General features: G+C 50.9%; 1 protein-coding gene across 1 annotated transcript in view; it reads left to right on the forward strand.

The window, feature by feature from the left end:
- Window positions 1–18,638, forward strand: part of Cyfip1 (cytoplasmic FMR1 interacting protein 1) — a 57,491-nt gene that overhangs the window by 9,621 nt on the left and 29,232 nt on the right. Inside the window, exons 5-14 of the mRNA XM_033761040.1 lie at window positions 81–182; window positions 1,142–1,323; window positions 2,991–3,087; window positions 3,164–3,292; window positions 5,126–5,230; window positions 6,637–6,728; window positions 8,029–8,146; window positions 10,589–10,711; window positions 12,448–12,573; window positions 17,544–17,710. Coding sequence (XP_033616931.1) covers window positions 81–182; window positions 1,142–1,323; window positions 2,991–3,087; window positions 3,164–3,292; window positions 5,126–5,230; window positions 6,637–6,728; window positions 8,029–8,146; window positions 10,589–10,711; window positions 12,448–12,573; window positions 17,544–17,710 — 1,241 coding nt within the window. The remainder of the gene's footprint in view (window positions 1–80; window positions 183–1,141; window positions 1,324–2,990; window positions 3,088–3,163; window positions 3,293–5,125; window positions 5,231–6,636; window positions 6,729–8,028; window positions 8,147–10,588; window positions 10,712–12,447; window positions 12,574–17,543; window positions 17,711–18,638) is intronic.

Here is an 18,638-nt window from a genome sequence, read left to right on the forward strand (position 1 = left end):
GTCCCCGCCCTCCTCGTCCTCCCCGTCCTCCCCTGGCTGGGGGCTGGAGCGGGCCTCCTTCACGCCTTTCTTTGTCTCAGGTGAAATGTAACGAGCAGCCAAATAGAGTGGAGATTTATGAGAAAACTGTGGAGGTTCTCGAGCCTGAGGTCACGAAACTGATGAATTTCATGTACTTTCAGGTAAAACAGCAAACTAATCTTAGTGGTTTCGTGTTGAGTGCGTGTCAATTAAAGCGACCGCAGCAGCCTCGGAACTGCAGCCCTGGGCAGCGCGTGGCGTTGCTCCGTCGGCGAGAACGCATGTCCTGTGTGGGAACCTGCTTTCTGTCACTTCTAAGTCCAGTGTCCCGACTTTCCGCCACTGTGCACTTTGAGTTCGCCTGGTTTTCTGGGTGTGTTTTTCTCTCGACCTCACCCTGTTTCTGGGGTCCCTGCCCTGGCTGTGTCCTCCTGGGACCCTTTGGTCGGGCAGAGTGTCCGTGTGGCCGCCCAGCTCTTCAAAGAAGTCCTTTGGAAATGCAAACCCCGTTTTGATTTCAGTCTTCCTATAGTAAAGGAAGGAGATAGGAGTGACTTAAGAGGTTAATTTTGTTCCCTGTTAAAAGCTGCTGAGAGGAAGACTCTCCTCTTCTTTCTCGCCTCTGAAAGTCACAGCATCTACAGACGGGGATAGCGAACCTTTAGAGCTGAGGGCCCAAACTGCAAGCCCAAACCACTACCACAGAGGGCCAGCACTGCGATTAAACCTGAACGCTGAGGGCTCAGCCTAGAAAAGCATCTCATATGTGAAAATTTTTTGTCTTAAAAACAAGGGCCGGGGATTTAGCTCAGTGGTTTTGCCACCTGCCTCGATCCCTGGTACCAAAAGAAAAAAAGAAAAAGAAACAACACCTGGCTGTAGGCTCGTCACCACTGCAGTCATGGTTCACTGCGGCGTTTTGCCGAGTACCTGCGCTGGAAATCAGCAAGAGACACCTTACACCGAGTGTGAAGCCATGGGGGCCGCTCTGCCCGGCCAGCAAGGGGTTGCAGAGCCCCCGCGCTGGGCACTGTTGCAGTGCGCGGAGTACAGGCCTGGGCCTGCGGCCGGGACGCAGACTGGACGTCCAGGCCCGACTCCTGCCCTCCTTCCCTCCCAGAGGAACGCCATCGAGCGCTTCTGTGGGGAGGTGAGGCGGCTGTGCCACGCGGAGCGGAGGAAGGACTTCGTGTCGGAGGCCTACCTGATCACGCTGGGCAAGTTCATCAACATGTTCGCCGTGCTGGATGAGCTGAAGAACATGAAGTGCAGCGTGAAGAACGACCACTCTGCCTACAAGAGGTGAGCGGCCCGGCTCGGGGGCGTCTGCTGGCTTCTGCAGCCCCCGGTGGCAGCCCTGTGGTCAGCTCAGGTGTCTGGGGGCCTCTGGAGACGCACGTGCCGTCCTGCTAACTGCACTGAGCTGGGTGAGGCTGCGACGGGAGGTGTCGCCTGGGAGGGCCGCGAGGTTCTGGGCTAGGACTTGGCCCGGGCTGTCTGGTGGGAGGCCCTGGGCTGAGGGGTGGGCACCGTGTCCTGTCAGCACCATGGGGCCCCGGGCAGGTGCCGGGGGGGGCACTGCCTGCCCAGCCACACAGATGACCCTGAGCAGCGTGGTCCAGCGCCTGTCTGGTGACAGACCCTCCCACCCTGCATGTTCCCCCGGCCTCGGCTGTAAATGGTCCGAGGGCTGGCACCCCGGTGGCAGCCGGTGCCCACATGCCTGGAGCCCAGCAGTCTGGCCCTGCCCCTCTGGCCGCTCTTCCCACGCCCCGCGCCTGCCCTGCTGTCCCTAGCGCTCGCAGCGGCATGTGTTGTGGCCGTGCCTCCGCTGCAGCCGGAGTGGCCAGCACAGCCTCCTGGGGCAGAGGCCGCCACAGCTGTCCATATTGATTGTGACTAGGCCCGAGGGAGACCCCAGGAGTGCCCCCCCATGGCTTCCTTGGCCTCCGCGGCCCGGGCCCCAGCGAGGACTTGCATCCTGACAATCCTGTTTGCCAGGCAAGGGCGGTCGACTCACACATGGCTTCACTGCATATCGTTTTTCAGACCCACAAAAGGGGCAGCTTAAATGGGGTCACAGTTTCGCTCTGTCTCTGGAAAGCCTTGCGTTAAGGTCTGCTGCTGTGCAGCGAGCTCACAGTGTGCAAACCCACAGCTCCTACTGTCCTGCTCTGTCACCTTCATATGTTACCTCATGGTCCAAAATGACTGAGCTCCACCGGTCATTTGTGCGTTCCAGTGAACAGGAAGGAAGGAGAAAAGAAAGGCTGTGTCCCACCAAAGGAAAACTTTCAATTTACAGCTTTTGGCATCCTATCCCATGGCTTAGCCCTCACTTACCTGGCCACATCTAACAAGGGAGGTAAGGCACATTGCTGCCTCAAAGAAATTTCAGGCTTGTTTGTAAGGAAGAGGAGGGGAAATGAATATAAGGTGTTACCAGTCTGCCGCGGAAACTTCTTCAAGAGAACCCCAAGATTTTTAGGTGGTGCAGACATGTGGATGTCTCCCGCTGCCCTCTCTGAGGGGCAGGCTGAATGTACTGACAGTCGCGATCGACCTCCTCCCTGCTGGACTGGGTGGAGTCGCACTGGGGCTGCAGCATTGGCAGTGCCAGGCCTCACCTGTGGGGTCTGGGCCCCGATGCCATGGCCTGGACGGGCACTCCTCCTGCGAGGCTGGTGCCGCGGCATCCCCAGCAGACAGCCTGGGGTGCAGCCTGCCCATCTCCCTCACAGGTCTTGGGGGAATCCTGGCGGTCCCTGTCGGGCTGGGGTCCGGGCCCTGTGCTGCGGATGGACGAACCCTGGCAGGTGCAGCCAGCGAGCGCTAGCTGGGACAGGTCTCACCTGTGCTCAGGGCCGAGAGCTCCCAGCTCTGAAGAATGCAGAGATCCCAGTGTGTTAAGAATTCTTTCTAAGTTAGTACCATGGTGCATTTTGGCATTAACTTCTTTTCCTTCTCAGGGCTGCTCAGTTTCTCCGTAAAATGGCAGATCCGCAGTCCATCCAGGAGTCGCAGAACCTGTCAATGTTCCTGGCCAACCACAACAAGATCACGCAGGTGAGGCGTGGTTCCCGGGCACCAAGGCCACACTGGCCCAGGCGGCATGGCCCATGGCTCTCGCTCTGCCCCGCAGTCCCTACAGCAGCAGCTCGAGGTCATTTCTGGCTATGAGGAGCTCCTGGCAGACATCGTGAACCTGTGCGTGGACTGCTACGAGAACAGGATGTACCTGACGCCCAGCGAGAAGCACATGCTGCTCAAAGTAAGTGCCGGGGGCGGCCGCCAAGCGGGCACAGCTGTGCGGGGGCCGCGCTTGCTGCAGTCTGTCCCTGGAACTCGCGGTCCTCCTGGCCCAGCCCACACGGACGCCCGCGAGTGTCCCTGGCGCACAGGGTGCTGGTGGCCAGGGGAGCCTTGGTCAGGGCTCTTGGTATCGAGCAGCTTTTAGCAGAGGTTGTGTGAGACTCCACTTGGTCGGTGGGGGTTCAACACAGCTGCCCCTCGGTGTCCTTGGAAGATTGGCGCCCCATGGGTCCGAACCCCACAGGTGCTCAAGCCCTTTAGGGAGGGTGGCAGAACGTGTGCATGTGAGGTGTGCGCTCCCTCCTGTGTGCTTTGAATGGAGCCTGGATGATTCAGACTGCTAACGTGTCATCAGGCTATGCAGTGGTTATCACAGTGTGCTGCCAGGGAACGGTGACCAGGAGAGGCGGTTCATACTCACTCCGGTCTGTGGATGGTTGGATCCAAGCACGCAGAACCCAGTGGAAACGGAGGCCCACCATGTACTGTATCACAGCTAAAGCAGACTTGCTCGCTCACCTGCTGGCACCTTTCTCGTTGCTGAGGCACAACACCTGCCACCCGCAACGTAGAGTTCATTTGGGCTCGTGTCTGCAGTCCTTGCTCACTTGCTCGGGGCGGGACAGCATGGTGGGGAGGCGGCTCTGGGAGAAGAAGCCGGTCCTGTCGTGCAGGTGGGAGACCGGCCTTCGGGCCTCGCCCCTCCCAGCAGCGCCTTCCGCTGTAAACTGGCGGCCTGGTCCATCTCCATCCCGGCACCTCCCAGGGCCCCAGTGAGCAGCTGTCCCACCTCCACTCGGGGCTCCCGCTGTGCGCTCAGTGGGCAGATGACCGGCCGTCCTCTGTCCCTTTGCCCCACACTCCCCCTCGCGCGTCAGCCCAGGTAGCCCAGGAGACCCTTCGATGGGTGCCCTGCAGGAGGGCGCTGTGCGTGCTGAGGGCGAGTGGCCCTGCAGATAGGGTGCCCGGCGGTGCTGGGGTTGTTGTACCTGCACTGTGGGCGCAGGAGCCCCAGCCAAAGCCCTCAGGAGCAGTGTGCCTGCACTGAAACGTACCTGGCAGGTGTGGCTCCACGCTCAGGCCAGGCTTGCAGACTGGCCCGAGAGCGCCCACCGCAGGACTCCAGTGAGGGCGATCATGCTGTACAAGCAGCCTTAACGTACAGCTTCGTGGTACTGTTTAGATACTGTTAAGATACTGTTTTGGAGATCTGTCTGGAGAGATGGGATGTGAAGTTAGAACCAAATGTTTTTTGGTATTTTTTTTGCGGTACTAGAAACAAATAAAAAATAAAACAAAACAAAACAAAGTCCGGTTTAATATGCACACCTTCCACTGTGAGCGGGGTACCTGCCGACGTGTGTTGCCGCATTGGTTGTTGGATGCTCCACACCGATGGTACGGTTGCCCATCCTTGTTCATGGAGCTCTAGGGCCGCTGCTTTATTTGTCCTGGCACCTGGCGCTGTAGGTGTGGAGTGAATCCTGAAGGGCTGCGACTGATGGCAGCACTGGGGCCTCCTGATTCCCAGCTGCACTTGTCCGCGTCTCGTGTTGCAGTCTGCTCAGCACGAGTTGGTGCTGGTGTTTGGGCCTCGGCAGGAGGCTGAAACAGCATGAGGAGCCGGGATACGTAGAGGAGTGGCTTCATCTGAAAGCGTGGCTCTCTCCTGCCTAGGGGCTTTCAGAAGCACCGTGTAGAGAGTGCTTTGTGGTTTCAGGTGTCACCAGTGTGCATGTACACAGGCATGAGGCGGTCAGGGAGGATGTTCACACTGCTTTGTGACTTTCAGGTCATGGGATTTGGTCTGTACCTGATGGATGGGAGCGTGAGCAACATCTATAAACTGGATGCCAAAAAGAGAATAAACCTATCTAAAATTGACAAGTACTTCAAGGTGAGTTCCTTTTTCTTTTTAAGCCCAGTGTGTTTGTTGACTGGGCAGCTCGAAGTTTTACACAGAGCACCCGGGTGGTTGTGATGCCAAGCAGGAATGCTGGCGTGGGCGGGCCCTGGGGCACTGTCGTTCCCACTCCTCCTTGTGGTCTTGCCTGGGCTGAACTTCATGGAAACAGGATCGTGCCGTTTATACTCTTTGGCAGCTGGCTGCTTGGACCCAGACTGTTTGCTTCCACATCCGTGTTGGAGCCAGGGCTGCAGGGTAGCTGTGCAGATTTGCATTTTGTGATTCTGTGTAACTTACCCATCCTGTTGTGGGTGGGCGTTGCTTGTTGGTGGCTTTGCCTAGCACAGGCCTTGCTGCTGTGCTGTGGAGCTCTTCCGTTAGGCACAGGTGATAAGTTGGGTCCTCAGCACCTTGTTTCCTTTTCTTTTGGTACCGGGGATCGAACTCTCCCCTGTATGGCTCACTGTTTCACTTTTCTGTATGTGTGCGGTTCTGGGATTGAACCTAGGGCCTTGTATGCTAGCAAAGTGGTCTGCTACTGAGTTACGTCCCTGTTTATCATATTTTTTGTAGTGAGAACATTTACGAAATGCTCTCAGTAAATTTCAAGTCTATGGTACAGTATTGCTAATGTTGTCACCCTGGGTTCAATTCCCGTCACCATAAAAGAAGAAATAAAATACTGAGTCACCAGACACAGGAACATGAGTTGCTCCATTTGGTGAGAGCTTTGTCTAGAATTTTTGAAGTCTTGCACATGTTTTGTTAGCTTTATTCACGCATACTTTTGTTTTTTGGTGCTATTGCAAATTGTTTCTCTGTAGTTTTCATTTTATTGTTACAGTGGTGCCTTGGTTCATGAACTTAATTCTTTCCACAATTCTGCTTGCAAATGAAATTGGATGAGAATCAAATCAAACTCAATGTTTAGATTTTTTTTTTTTTTTTGGTCCTGCGCATGGAACTCAGGACCTTGTGCTTGTGAGGCAGGCATGGGCGCCACTGAGCTAAATTCCCAGCCTTCAGTGTTTAGATTCAGTGTTGACCTTATGGAGAAGTTCGATCCGGTTCTTGTCCAGTTCAGTTTGCGACCAGAATTGTGGAAAGAATGTAGTTCCTGAATCAAGGTACTGCTGCATTTGTTGCTAGTGTAGTGATGCAGCCAGTCTTTAGTGCCCATGAATGTAACACATTCATGTTTGAATAGTTTGTATGTATATTGGTTCTCACATTGTATTTTGTTCTTTTCAGAGGTTTTTTTTTTTTTGTGCTAAATGATTTGCAGAGGTAGCACTCGGCCCACGATAGTTAGTAGCATTAGTCATTTTCTTTATACTTGTGTATTTGATGACTGAACGTTTGTAATGATGCAGTTTTCTGTTGTTCTTTGAATACAGCAGCTGCAGGTGGTTCCACTCTTTGGGGACATGCAAATAGAACTGGCCAGATACATCAAGACCAGCGCCCACTATGAGGAAAATAAGTCTCGGTAGGAAGAGGGGACCTGCCTGGGAAGAGCTTTCTGCAGGGTCCTCCTTGGGCCATCTTAGAGCCCTGCTTTTCTGTCTCGAGATAACTCTTCTGACTCTCCTAGCAGCTGGAAACTGAATGTCTGGAACCGTTTAAATTCATTAAAAAATACAATTTGGGGCCGGGGATGTAGTACAGTGGTTCTGCCACCTGCCTTGCAAGCAGAAGGTCCTGAATTTGATCCCCGGTATCCCCCCAAAAAAATACAATTTGATTTTTAATTTTCTGAGTAGAATGATCACATTTCAAATGTTGAAATAGTCAGAGGCTACTGTACTGGACGGCACACACTTAGAACATTTTCACCACCCCAGAAGTTTCGACTGGACATGGGTTGAAAAGGCAGAAATAGCTCTGTGGGCCGAGGGCGGAGTTTCTGTGTCAGCGACAGATGCAGTGACATCGGTACCAACTGCCATTGGAGGACTGAGCCAGCCCACGTGTGGTTTCTCCAGGTCCCCTGAGCTCAGAATGGATGTCACACTGTTCAGAGGATGTCTTTAAAACCAGGATGAGGCTGGGGATTTCGCTTAGTGGTGCTGCCACCTACCTCACAAGCACAAGGTCCCGAGTTGGAGCCCCGGTACCGAAAATAAATAAATTAATTAATTAAATTAAATAAAAACAGGGTGGTGGCGGTGGTGATGTGCACAGGGTCAGGGTGGCCCACAGACCCTGCAGCACTTGGCTCTGGCTCCACCCCGAGAGCTGGTCGGCTTGTGCTCTGAAGTCTGCAGCTTACCGCTGCATGGTTGGAGACATAGTGCTCTACTGTGGCTCTGCACAGCCCACCGGATCTCTGCCTTTCTGTTTTGGCTTCTGCTGATTGCTTCCACCTGCAGCTAATGTGCAGTCACCATTCGACCATAGTTTTGACAAAGTTGCGTCCATGTCTCGGGTCAGCGCGCCTCTTCTGTGAAGGGAAGCGGGTACAGTGGCTCCTCGGTTCACCTACTTAATGTTTTCCGTGATCCTTGTTCATGAACCGAATGCTCCCCACAGCCCTGGAACAAGTTCTGCGACCAGAATGGTGTTAAGCATCAGGTTCGTGGGCTGAGGTTCAGTACTCAGTAAATACTTTCAGCATTATGGGCCACAGACGGCCCTTGTCGCAGAATCTTCTGTTTTACTTAAAACCTTGAAAAATTTGCAGCCCGTTTTGTACGGCCCCAGTGCAATGCACGGTGGCCTCAACCGCCCGCTGAGATGTTCAGCGCTGCGCTGGTGCCACTTTGTGATGTGGGGCCCCTCACACCCAGGTGGACCTGCACAACCTCGAGCAGCAGCCCGCAGTACAACATCTGTGAGCAGATGATCCAGATCCGAGAGGACCACATGCGCTTCATCTCCGAGCTTGCCCGCTACAGCAACAGCGAGGTGAGAGCCACGGGCCTGAGCAGCTGAGAATATTAACTTCCGTTGCCTTGAGAGCATAACTGAGTACCAAATCTAGATTCTCTGTAAAAAGCGCCCACTATAATTGGAGAGGTGGGAGTTAGCATTGTGGTTATCTATTCAGCTGTACAAAATGTAGCTTTTCTTGGGGAAAAGCGCCCACACTCTTCGGGTACAGCTCAGTGGTAAAGCACTTGTCTAGAATATGCAAGGCCCTGTGTTCAATCCCTGGCACCACAAAAACAAAAAACCTTAAAGAAAAGGTGAAGAGAAAAAATTATTAGGTGGCTGTTTCCTAGTCATTACTATGGTTTCAAGCAGCTAGGAATAGGAAAGGAAGGACGCTGGGAGAAGAAAGGGTACGTTTTTCTTTGGTTTGTCTTTTGCTTTTTTTGAGACAGGGTCTCACTGTGTAGCCCAGGCTGGCCTCAGACTCACCGCGATCCTCCTGCCTCAGCCTCCTGTGTGCTGGGATTACAGGCGTGAGCCACCATGCCGGACAGGAAAGGGTACTTCTGACGTGTGAATCCTTTCAGGTCTTGAAGGAAAGAAAGTCCCAAAGCCAGAGGTGGCAGGGACTCCCTTAGGAGTGTATGTCCCTGTGTCTAGGAGGTGGCCTGGAGTAACTCCTGGGAGGAGGGGCTTTCTCTGCAGCCAGGCCTTTGTCAGCCGTTACCTCCACAGCCAACTTTGCCACGAACGCTTGGCCACCCTCACTGTCTCACCTGCGCAGCTTGGCTCCCTGGCAGGTGCACTGGACAGGAGGGTGTGATGGCTTTGAGGAGGATGCAGCCAGGCAGCAAAGGCAGGGTACAGGGACAGCTGTGTGTGTCCTGGGGACAGCTGGGAGCGGTCAGGATCTTGGTCTGGCTTTCAGATCCAGTCGGTTCAGCAGTGCTCAGGAGGCCCATTACCACCGCTGGGGACAGCCCCGCCCACCGGCCCCTGCTGTCCCAGACAGGAGCATCCCTGTCCCCACACAGTCCCCACGCACCAAGTGACCTCGCGTGTCTGCACGCCTACGCCTGTGCTGACTGGGTGCAGACCGGGCAGGCCCAGGACGGTCCCCGTGAGAAGGGACTGCCAGGTCAGGGCCCTCCACCCCACACGCTTCAGGAAGGGAGGCTGTGATTGTAAGCTGCACCGAAGGGGAATTTGAACAACAGGGGTATAGCCCTCCAGTAAGTGCATTTTGCAGTGTGTTTCCTGGCTGATTATATTTATTTATTTGTGGTCTTTTTTTTGGTACAGGGGATTGAACTCAGGACCCTACACTTGCAAGGCAGGCACTGGCACCACTGAGCTAAAGCCCTGGGCCCTGGCCATTATTTTTTAATTAAATTTTAATTTTTGTTAGTGCATGTTTGTAGTAAATAATCATTGTACTCCTTGTGGAGGGTTGGTACATGTACATAACACATCTTAATTCTTTTTTTTTTTTTTGTACTGGGGATTGAACTCAGGTCCTTGAACTTGTGAGGCAGGCACCAGAACCACTGAGCTAAATCCCTGGCTCTAACTCAGTTCTTTTTAAGATGATTTTAATGAGGGGAAAAAAAAAATCTACCTTTGAACCCTTTGTTCGGGGTATTTTTTAACAGGTTTATGGAAATGTAATTCACATACAGTATAATTTACCTGTTGAAGTCCTACAACAGAAGGGTTTTTGCTGTATTCCCTGGGCCAAACAGCTTTACCACCGTCCTCTGAATGCTTCGTCACCCCCCAGAGGAAACCTCACCCCCAGAGCAGCGGCCACGCCTGGCAGTCTGCTGTTTCCGTGGCTTTGCCTGATTGGGCATCTCCCGAGAGCGGGACCCTGAATATGCGATGGTCCTATCGACAGGCTTCTTTCACTTCCCATATGGATCCCAGGGTTTTAATGCACATCTCAGCTTCTCTTTCTCTTTATGGCCGAGGAAGGGTCTGTCGCACTGACAAGCTGGGTGTGCACTCGGTTAGGTCTCACTGCTGTGGGCATCCGTGCGAGTTTCGAGGGAAATCAGTCCTCATTCCGCTTGGTGGCTGTTCAGGAGAGGAACTGCTGAGCCAAGGTGGTTGCTCTGTCTCTCTCTGAGGAACTGCTGGGTGGTTTCCAAAGTGACGATTCTGATCAGCAGTGCATGACAGCTTTGATTTCTCCTCGACTTCAGCTCGTGTCCTTGTCTATTTTGACTCCTCTTTCCTTTTGATCCGCCTGACCTGGTGGGCCTGAGTGGTGTCTGCTCTGTCTTGCGTCTGTTTGCCTCTGACCCTTGCAGTTTTCATGCGCTCACGGTCAGGGACACATGTTGTTCCAGAAGCATCCATCCAGGCCGTTTCCCACCTGTGTCTTCCCTGTGTGGCTGGGTCCCCAGCCGAGCTTGTTGGTGGAAGGGTGAATGCGGCCGCGTTTTCCTCCTGATGCCCTGCCTGTGTGCCCAGGTGGTGACTGGGTCAGGGCGCCAGGACACGCAGAAGACTGACGCGGAGTACCGGAAGCTCTTCGACCTGGCGCTGCAGGGCCTGCAGCTGCTGTCCCAGTGGAGCGCACACGTGATGGAAGTGGTAGGTGCCGGCTCTGGAGCGGGAATTCAGGCGGCCACATGCATAGCCTCTCTGGTGGTTACACATCGAGGTCGTGGCTCGATGACATATGTGTTTTTTTGTGTTGATGTAGATCATTAGGTCCACAATGAATCATTCAGTTTCTTTTCTCTGTGGCCCAGGAAATAAGATTATGCACCCAGCTGGGCTTGGTGGCCCGTGCCTGTAATCCCAGCACTCGGGCAGCTGAGGCAGGCAGATCAAGGCCAGCCTGGACTACGCAGCAGCTCAAAACAAAAGCAAAACATCACAACAAAGATTATGCATCCATATAACTGTTTCTAAGTTGCCTTAGTACCTTTTACCTCTGTGATATAAATAAAAGGCCTCTCAGCCAGGCATGGTGGCACATGCCTGTAATCCTGGTACTCGGGAGGCTGAGGCAAGAGGATTTCTGTGAGTTAAGACCAGCCTGTGCTACATAGTGAGTTCCAGGGCAGTCTCAACTACATAGTGAGACCCTGTCCCTGATAGAGGGCTGAGGATTTAGCTCAGTGGTTCTGCTACCTGTCTTGCAAGCATAAGGACCCAAGTTTGATTTCCTGATACCAAAAAAACAAAACACTGATAGAAGGAGAAGAGGGGATGGAGGAGGAAAGGAAAGAAGGTACAAGGAAAAAGAGAAAAATCAAAGGAAAATAATGGAAACAAAGCTTTTGTACATAAGGGAGGGGAGGGAACGGAGAAAACAAGGTATATCATGTACTCGTACAAATTTCCTATGATGCATGTTATTATGTATATCTGAAATGTACCAATGAATGTTTTCTAAAAAAAAATATCGATAGCCGGGTGTGGTGGCACATGCCTGTAATCCCAGCACTTGGGAGGCTGAAGCAGGAGGATTGCTGTGACTTCGAGACCCCCCTGGGCTACATAGTGAGTTCCAGGGCAGTCTTAACTACATAGTGAGACCCTGTTTCAAAGAAAAAAAATCATTGACAGGACTAAATTTATGCCATTGTGATGGTCTCTAATTCTTATTTTTATTTTTTAATTCTTAAAAACAACAGCTCTGCCTCTCAGTATCTTTTTTTTTTTCCTGGTACTGGGGATCAAACTCAGGACTTTGCACTTGCTAGGCAGGTGGTACCACTGAGCTAAATCCGGGGCCCTGTCTCAGTATTTTCTAATGTTAGTGAAGTTGTGTCTGGTCCATCTAAAAATTTAAATACCTGTATGTCATACAAGTTTTTCCCTCTTGGTCAGATAAAAAGTACCTAATGGGGTACCAGGGATGTACCTCAGTGGTTCTGCCACCTGCTTTGAAAGTGCAAGGTCCCGAGTATTGAATGGGAAGTTCACATGCTCATTTGAGAGGTAGATTCTTTTTGTAAATGTAAATGGTAATGAGATGCCCGGGGTCTTAAATATCCAACATGCGATAGCCAGGCCTTTTACCTGGTGTTTCTCCTTTTTTTTTTGGTACTGGGGATCGAACTTGGGTCCTTGCACTTTCAAGGCAGGCAGTGGAACCACTGAGCTAAATCCCCGGCCGGTACCTGGTGTTTCTCCACATTTGATCTTAGCCAAAAGACCGAGAAGTGATATACCTGTTGTTTCTCTTACGCCTGAAGTTAATGGCCAGGTGTTCTGCCTTCCGGAGGTGGGCCTGTGCTCGCGTCTGACTTTCAGAGCGCAGCACATGTGAGCTGCCAGCCTGTCAGGCCCTGTTCCTGGCTTCTCTGTCCTCGCAGTACTCCTGGAAGCTTGTGCACCCCACCGACAAGTACTCGAACAAGGACTGCCCGGACAACGCCGAGGAGTACGAGCGCGCCACCCGCTACAACTACACCAGCGAGGAGAAGTTCGCCCTGGTCGAGGTGAGGACGCAGTCCGCTTCTGCGCGCTCAGGTGACTCTGGCCTCGCCGTGTTTTTCCTTCTGAAAGCGAAGGAAGAGCGTGCACAGCCTGCCGCCTCTGTCGCTGCCTGCTGCGTCTGTGGGGCCAGGAGAAGATCCGGGTCTGCTGGCAGGGCCTGGGGTGGGGGGACGCGGGGTGCAGGGGGGTTGTGACCTCGCGCGAGAGGAGAGTGGAGCAGCAGGTGTGTGTGCCCGCGGTGCACAGACCTGAACAGAAGTCCTTCATTCTGTGCCAGCTGATTTCTCTCCTGTCGTGTTTTAGAAATCTTTGCATCCCCGAGGTCATGAAGCTATTGTCTTGCTTCGTCTTCTGGATATTTTACTATTGTGCCTTTCACATTGACATGTGAGGTTTACCGGAAGCTGATTTTGATGAATGCACTGTCCTTCCCAGTCTGTTGGTCAGTCTGTCTGTGTTGCCCCAGTGCCAACCTGTGGCTTTGTAGGAATCTGTCCTATGTGGCAAAGCACGTATTTCTGCAACTTCGAGAGTTCCTTAGCTGGGTGTGGTGGTGCACACCTGTAATCCCAGCACTTGGGAAGCTGAGACAGGAGGATTGCCCAAGAGTTCAAGGCAACATTAGTGTACAGCGAATTCATGGCCAGCCTGAGCTATGGAGTGAGACCCTGTCTCAGAAAACAACAGCGACAACAAAAATGATTTCCTTGGCTATTCATGTCCTTTGTATTTTCATAAACATTTTGGAATCAGGTTTTTATGTTCCACAGTGAAACCTATTGAAGTTTTTAATCAGGATATAAGTAACCCCGTGGATCATTCTGAAGAGAATTGACAAACTCTTACTGATTAATTTATTGTACACTTTGCATCCATTATTTTTTATTATTGGTACCAGGGATCGAACTCAGGCCCTTGCACTTGTGAGGCAGGCGGCGGCACCACTGTGCCAAATCCCTGGCCCTCCATTAATTTTTTTTTTTAATTTATTTTTTATTTTTTGGTACCGGGGGTTGAACTCGGGTCCTTGCGCTTGCAAGTCAGGCCACCGAACCACTGAGCTAAATCCGCGGCCCTCCATTGTTTTTTAGATGCTGGCTTCATAAAATAGCTCATGGGAGGCTCAATTTGTGGGAGATTATGTGTCTTGTTTTCTTGAATGTTTGCTGCCATTGACCAGTGAAGCCTTCTTCCTTGTATAGGGAATGTTTTTTGAAGCATTCTTTTTTTACTATGTAGTAGGATGTTTAGATTTTTAAATTCTTCTTAATCTGCTTTGATAATTTGCATTTTTAAGGAATTTTTCTGCATTTGCTAAGTTTTTGACATAAAGTTCTTCATAGTACAGTCTCCCCTGTTTTGCTAGCATACCTCACACTACACCATCAACCTAAAGTGTAGAATTAAGTACTTTTGGTATATCACAGAGTTGCATAATAAAAATCAAACTTAGCACATTTTTCTTATGTCAGAAGAGAAGCCCCGAGTCCCTTAGTTGTCTTACTTGCCACCTGGGCTTCTCCTCCTCTCAACTCAAGGCAGCCACCAGTCCACTTCCTGACTAGATTTGCCTCTTCGGGCCTTCGTGTAGATTGGCCGGGCAGTGCATAGCCCTCGGTGAACTTCCTCTGCCACGTAGCACAAAGTTTTCAAGGCTCACACGGATGTTGTGTATTTTGTTCCTCTTGCTGCTACATAATACTGCATTCCATTTCCACAATACTACATTTATTTATCCATCAGAGGATGAAGGTTGTGATTGTTTCTGTCTTTTCATTATTGGTATTTTTTCTTTATGGCAGAGTAATACTCCATTGTGTATAAATGGCACATTTTCTTTATCCATTCATCTGCTGATGAACATATAGGCTGCTGCCAAGATTTAGCTATTGTAGACCATGCTGCTATAAATTCAAGTATGCCTGTATCACTGATATGATGGCTTTTAACTCTTTCAGGAAGATGCCGAGAAGGGAAATAGCTGGGTCTAGTGGAATTTCTAGCTTTAGTTTCTTTTGGAATCTTTATACTGATTTCATAGCGATTGTACTAGCTTATATTCCCACCAGTAATGTAGAAGGGTTCCTTTTTCCCTGTAGTCTCTCCAACATTTGTTGTTACTTGATAGCTGTTCTTCCTGGAGTAAAGATGGAATCTCAGTGTTGTTTTAATTTTCATTTCTCTAATGGCCAGTAATGTTGAACATTTTTTCATGTATTTATTGGCCTTTTTTCCCCTGAGAGTGTCTACTCATTTCACTTACCCGTTTTTTGATGGGTTTAGGGTGTTTGATTTTTTTCAGTTCTTTATGTATTCTAGATGTAAGTCCTCAGTCCACGGAATGGCTGGGAAGATCTTTTTCCCATTCTGTAGGCTGTCTCTTCACTCTTGGTTGTTTCCTTTGCTGTGCAGAAGGTTTTTCATTTGATGTAATCCCATTTGTCATCTTTTTTTTTTTTGGTACCGGGGATCGAACTCGGGACTTTGCGCTTGTGAGGCAGGCGGCGGAACCGCTGAGCTAAATTCCCGGCCTCCCATTTGTTGATTCGTGGTGTTATTTCTTGTACAGTCGGGGCGTCCTCTGTCCCCCAGCAGTGGTGGTGACTGTGCATGGTGCTTCCAACCGTAGAAGCCCCGCTGAGCTGTGTCTGGGATTTCCTGGTGCAGTCCCGGGCATGTGTGGGGCCTGGTGGCCGGCAGTAGCTACTCAGACTCCAGGCCTCCAGCACTAAAAGGAGCGGTCTCCTTTAACCTTGCCACTAGCAGGAGCTGTCGGATCAGACCCGCCAGCCGTGCCCCAGGTCAGGGGCGGCGAACCTACGGCACGGGGGCTGCAGCGGGCCCTTGGTACCATTGAAAGCTCTAGAAGGTTCCCATCTCTGCCCTAGGGTTAAGGCATGTAAGGAACGCTCTTATCAGGCAGAACATTTTCATGGCTCAGAACTTGGTTCGTTGGCACAAGCCAAGGCCAGTCCTAAAGGGCATTTCTTGGGAACAGAGGGAGTGTAGGTCCTCAGGCCTTCTGAGTTCACTCTTTCTTGAACTGGAGTCTCTGCCTGTGGATGTCTAGTTGTCTTAGTACTGTTTGTTGTGGCACCCTGCTGGAAACCATGACTAAATGTGGGGCTGTGTTCCTGGCCTGGCCTGTGCCATTGATCTTGTATCTGTGCTATGGCAGTGTGTTTGCATCCATTAGTACACATAAACTCTGTGGAAACACATTTTTTCTTCTAAATCTGGCAATCTGTGCCTTCTTTTTTTTTCTTGATAAGTCAGTCATGCTGGGCATTTGTCTGCCTGCCTGTTTGTTTATTTAGTAGCTTTTGTCTTTATTAATCACTCTCAAATATATACCTGTCTGTTTTGCTAATTTTTTTTCTTTTAGGTATTTCTTTTTGCTTTTGGGTGTGTACTTTGATGATGTTTTTGTGAATCCATGATGAATATCAGGTGATTCTTCTCAGCCTTTTTTGTTTTCTTATGTCTGCATCCAAGGCTCTGAATTCACCTTCAGTGCGCCATTTCTTGCTTTCCATAAATTTGAATATGGAGTATTTCCGTTGCTACTCAAGTGGGTTTTCCCCATTTGCTTTTTTTTAACAGGAATTTACTTTTTCAAATTTTTTTATTAGATAAGAAAAAATTATCAGTTTCCAAAGTAAACACATTGAAAACCTAACTGTAGGGTGGGGGATTTAGCTCAGTGGTGCTGTGCCTGACTTGCAAATGCAAGGTCCTGAGTTCTACCCCTGGTACTGGGAGAAAAAAGAAAAAGAAAGAAGTCCTAACTGTAGCCAGGTGTGTAGTAGATTCCTGTAATCCCAGCACTCTGGGTGGCTGAGGCAGGAGGATTGAAATTAAAGCCCATCCTGGGCAATTTAGCAACTTAGACCCTTTTTCTACTTTTTTTTGGCGGGGGGGTTTGAGACAGGGTCTCACTATGTAGTTGAGGCTGACCTGGAACTCACTATGTAGCCCAGGCTGGTCTCCAACTCACAGCGATCCTCCTGCCTCAGCCTCCTGAGTGCTGGGATCACAGGCGTGTGCCACCCCGCCCTGCAGACCCTTTTCAGAATTAAAAAACAAACAAAACCAAAACTAGGCTGGGAGGTATAGTTCAGTGCAGACGCTTGACTTGTTTGGATCTTGAGTTCATGCTGGTATAAAAAAGTTATTACTGAGGATTACAGTGAAGCAACTTCTTGTTTTGAAATGTTTCCAAAAGAGAAAAAGAAAAAGCTGTGCCTTTGCCTGGAGTTTCTGATGTGAATGTATCACTGTGGCCACATTTGTTGTCTCCTGCGGCCCAATAACAAACCAACACTTTCTCAAAAGGAGAGAGACTCTGCACAGGTAGTTCACTTCACAGAAGGGCGGCAGGGAGGAGGACCGATACACATTCTGCAGACTGAATGGCTCAATGCCTAGTGCCGCCAAAAAGGAAGAGAAAGGAAACCAAGCTGTGGTGTTAGGAAGCACAGGGCCCAGCTTCCCGTGTGGAGTGGACTTGGAGCAGTTTGCTGCTGCTGCCTCCAGGCCTTTCCATGCTATCATTATTGTTTTAACAGGTGGGATTCCGGTAGCGACTCCTATATCTTCTTTGTTTTCCAGTTACTATAATATTTGCTTTCTTGAATCTTTTTGTTGTGTTAGTCGTACTGGGGATTGAACCCAGGTGCTCTGCGCTGAGACTGGGGCTAAGTAGCTGCCCAGGCTGGGCCACCCTTTAATCCTCTGGCCTCAGCCTCCCAGAGAGCTGGAAGAATTCTTTCCTTTTTTTTCTCCTTTTGGAGTCATGGGGAGGGTGTGTCCTGGTGGATACAGGTGTGTTTGGGTCAGAGCAGTCCCGCCCTCGAGTCTTGGAACAGTGCTGAGCCCCTGCTCTGAGGAGAATGGTGGCCTGAGGCAGAGGCAGCCTCCAGGCACTGAAGCACTCCTGCCCACGGCACCACTGAAAGCTCCGTCCCCACAGGTGATCGCCATGATCAAAGGCCTGCAGGTGCTGATGGGCAGGATGGAGAGCGTGTTCAACCATGCCATCCGCCACACCGTCTACGCTGCCCTGCAGGACTTCTCCCAGGTGACCCTGAGGGAGCCGCTGAGGCAGGCCATCAGGAAGAAGAAGAACGTCATCCAGAGGTCAGCCCGCCATGCAGGCCTCCGCTGGGCCGGGTGGGATCCCGGGTGCGGGTGCGGACGCAGGTGAGCCCCACTCTGGTGGTTACACTGCACACTCTGGGCTCAACCCAGGAGCCTGCAGCTGGCCCTTAAGTCAGCTGTGCAGCGTGGAAGAGTCCAGGCTGGGGCAGGACCCTCAGATGCACCATCTCGAGAATCTCTGCCCCAAAACCTGTGAGAGGCAGAGCTGGCACGGCACACAGGCTAACCCTCCTGGCCGCTGACTGTCGGGGCAGCCGGGCCAAACAATCCAATCCCAGTATGGATGTTACAGAAACATGAACTTGAACTCCTTTGTCTCTTGGCGTGAGCCTTTTGTGTAAGGCTGTCTTTCAAGAACATCTGTGTAAAATACAGATGTTACTTATTTAAGTGTTGCAGTTTGCATTTTTGACACCTAGCAGAGTAAAATTATTAGCATTGATAAGCTTTTATACAGGTCTAGAATCCTAATCCTAAATCCTAAAGTCAGAAATGCTACAAAATCCAAAAGTTTTTGAGGGCTGGCATTGAGGCCACAGTGGAAAATTCCATCCTGCATATTTATATACAATTTTAACATACAAAATTATTTAAAGTGTTGTGTATTACTTTCTCAGTGTGTATGTGAAACATGAATGAATTTCACATTTAGACCTAACCCTATTTCCAAGATAACTCTGTATATGCAAATATTCCAAAATCTCAAAAATCCGAAAACCAGAATCTTCAGAGCAGGGCGCCCAGCCACACTGTGATCCGGGGTGCTGGCACCTGAGGCTCTGCTGAGGGTCACTGCTGTGGTCATGCCCATGGGTGGCAGCATGAGCAGACGCGTGCGTGGAGGTTCCTGCCCGACGTTGGCGCGGTACTGTTCCGGAGGGGATCTGTTTGGGGAGCACCAGGTTCA

This window comes from Fukomys damarensis, unplaced genomic scaffold (assembly GCF_012274545.1).
Source record: "Fukomys damarensis isolate Sample0158 unplaced genomic scaffold, DMR_v1.0_HiC HiC_scaffold_7, whole genome shotgun sequence".
NCBI classification, from domain to species: Eukaryota; Metazoa; Chordata; class Mammalia; order Rodentia; family Bathyergidae; genus Fukomys; species Fukomys damarensis.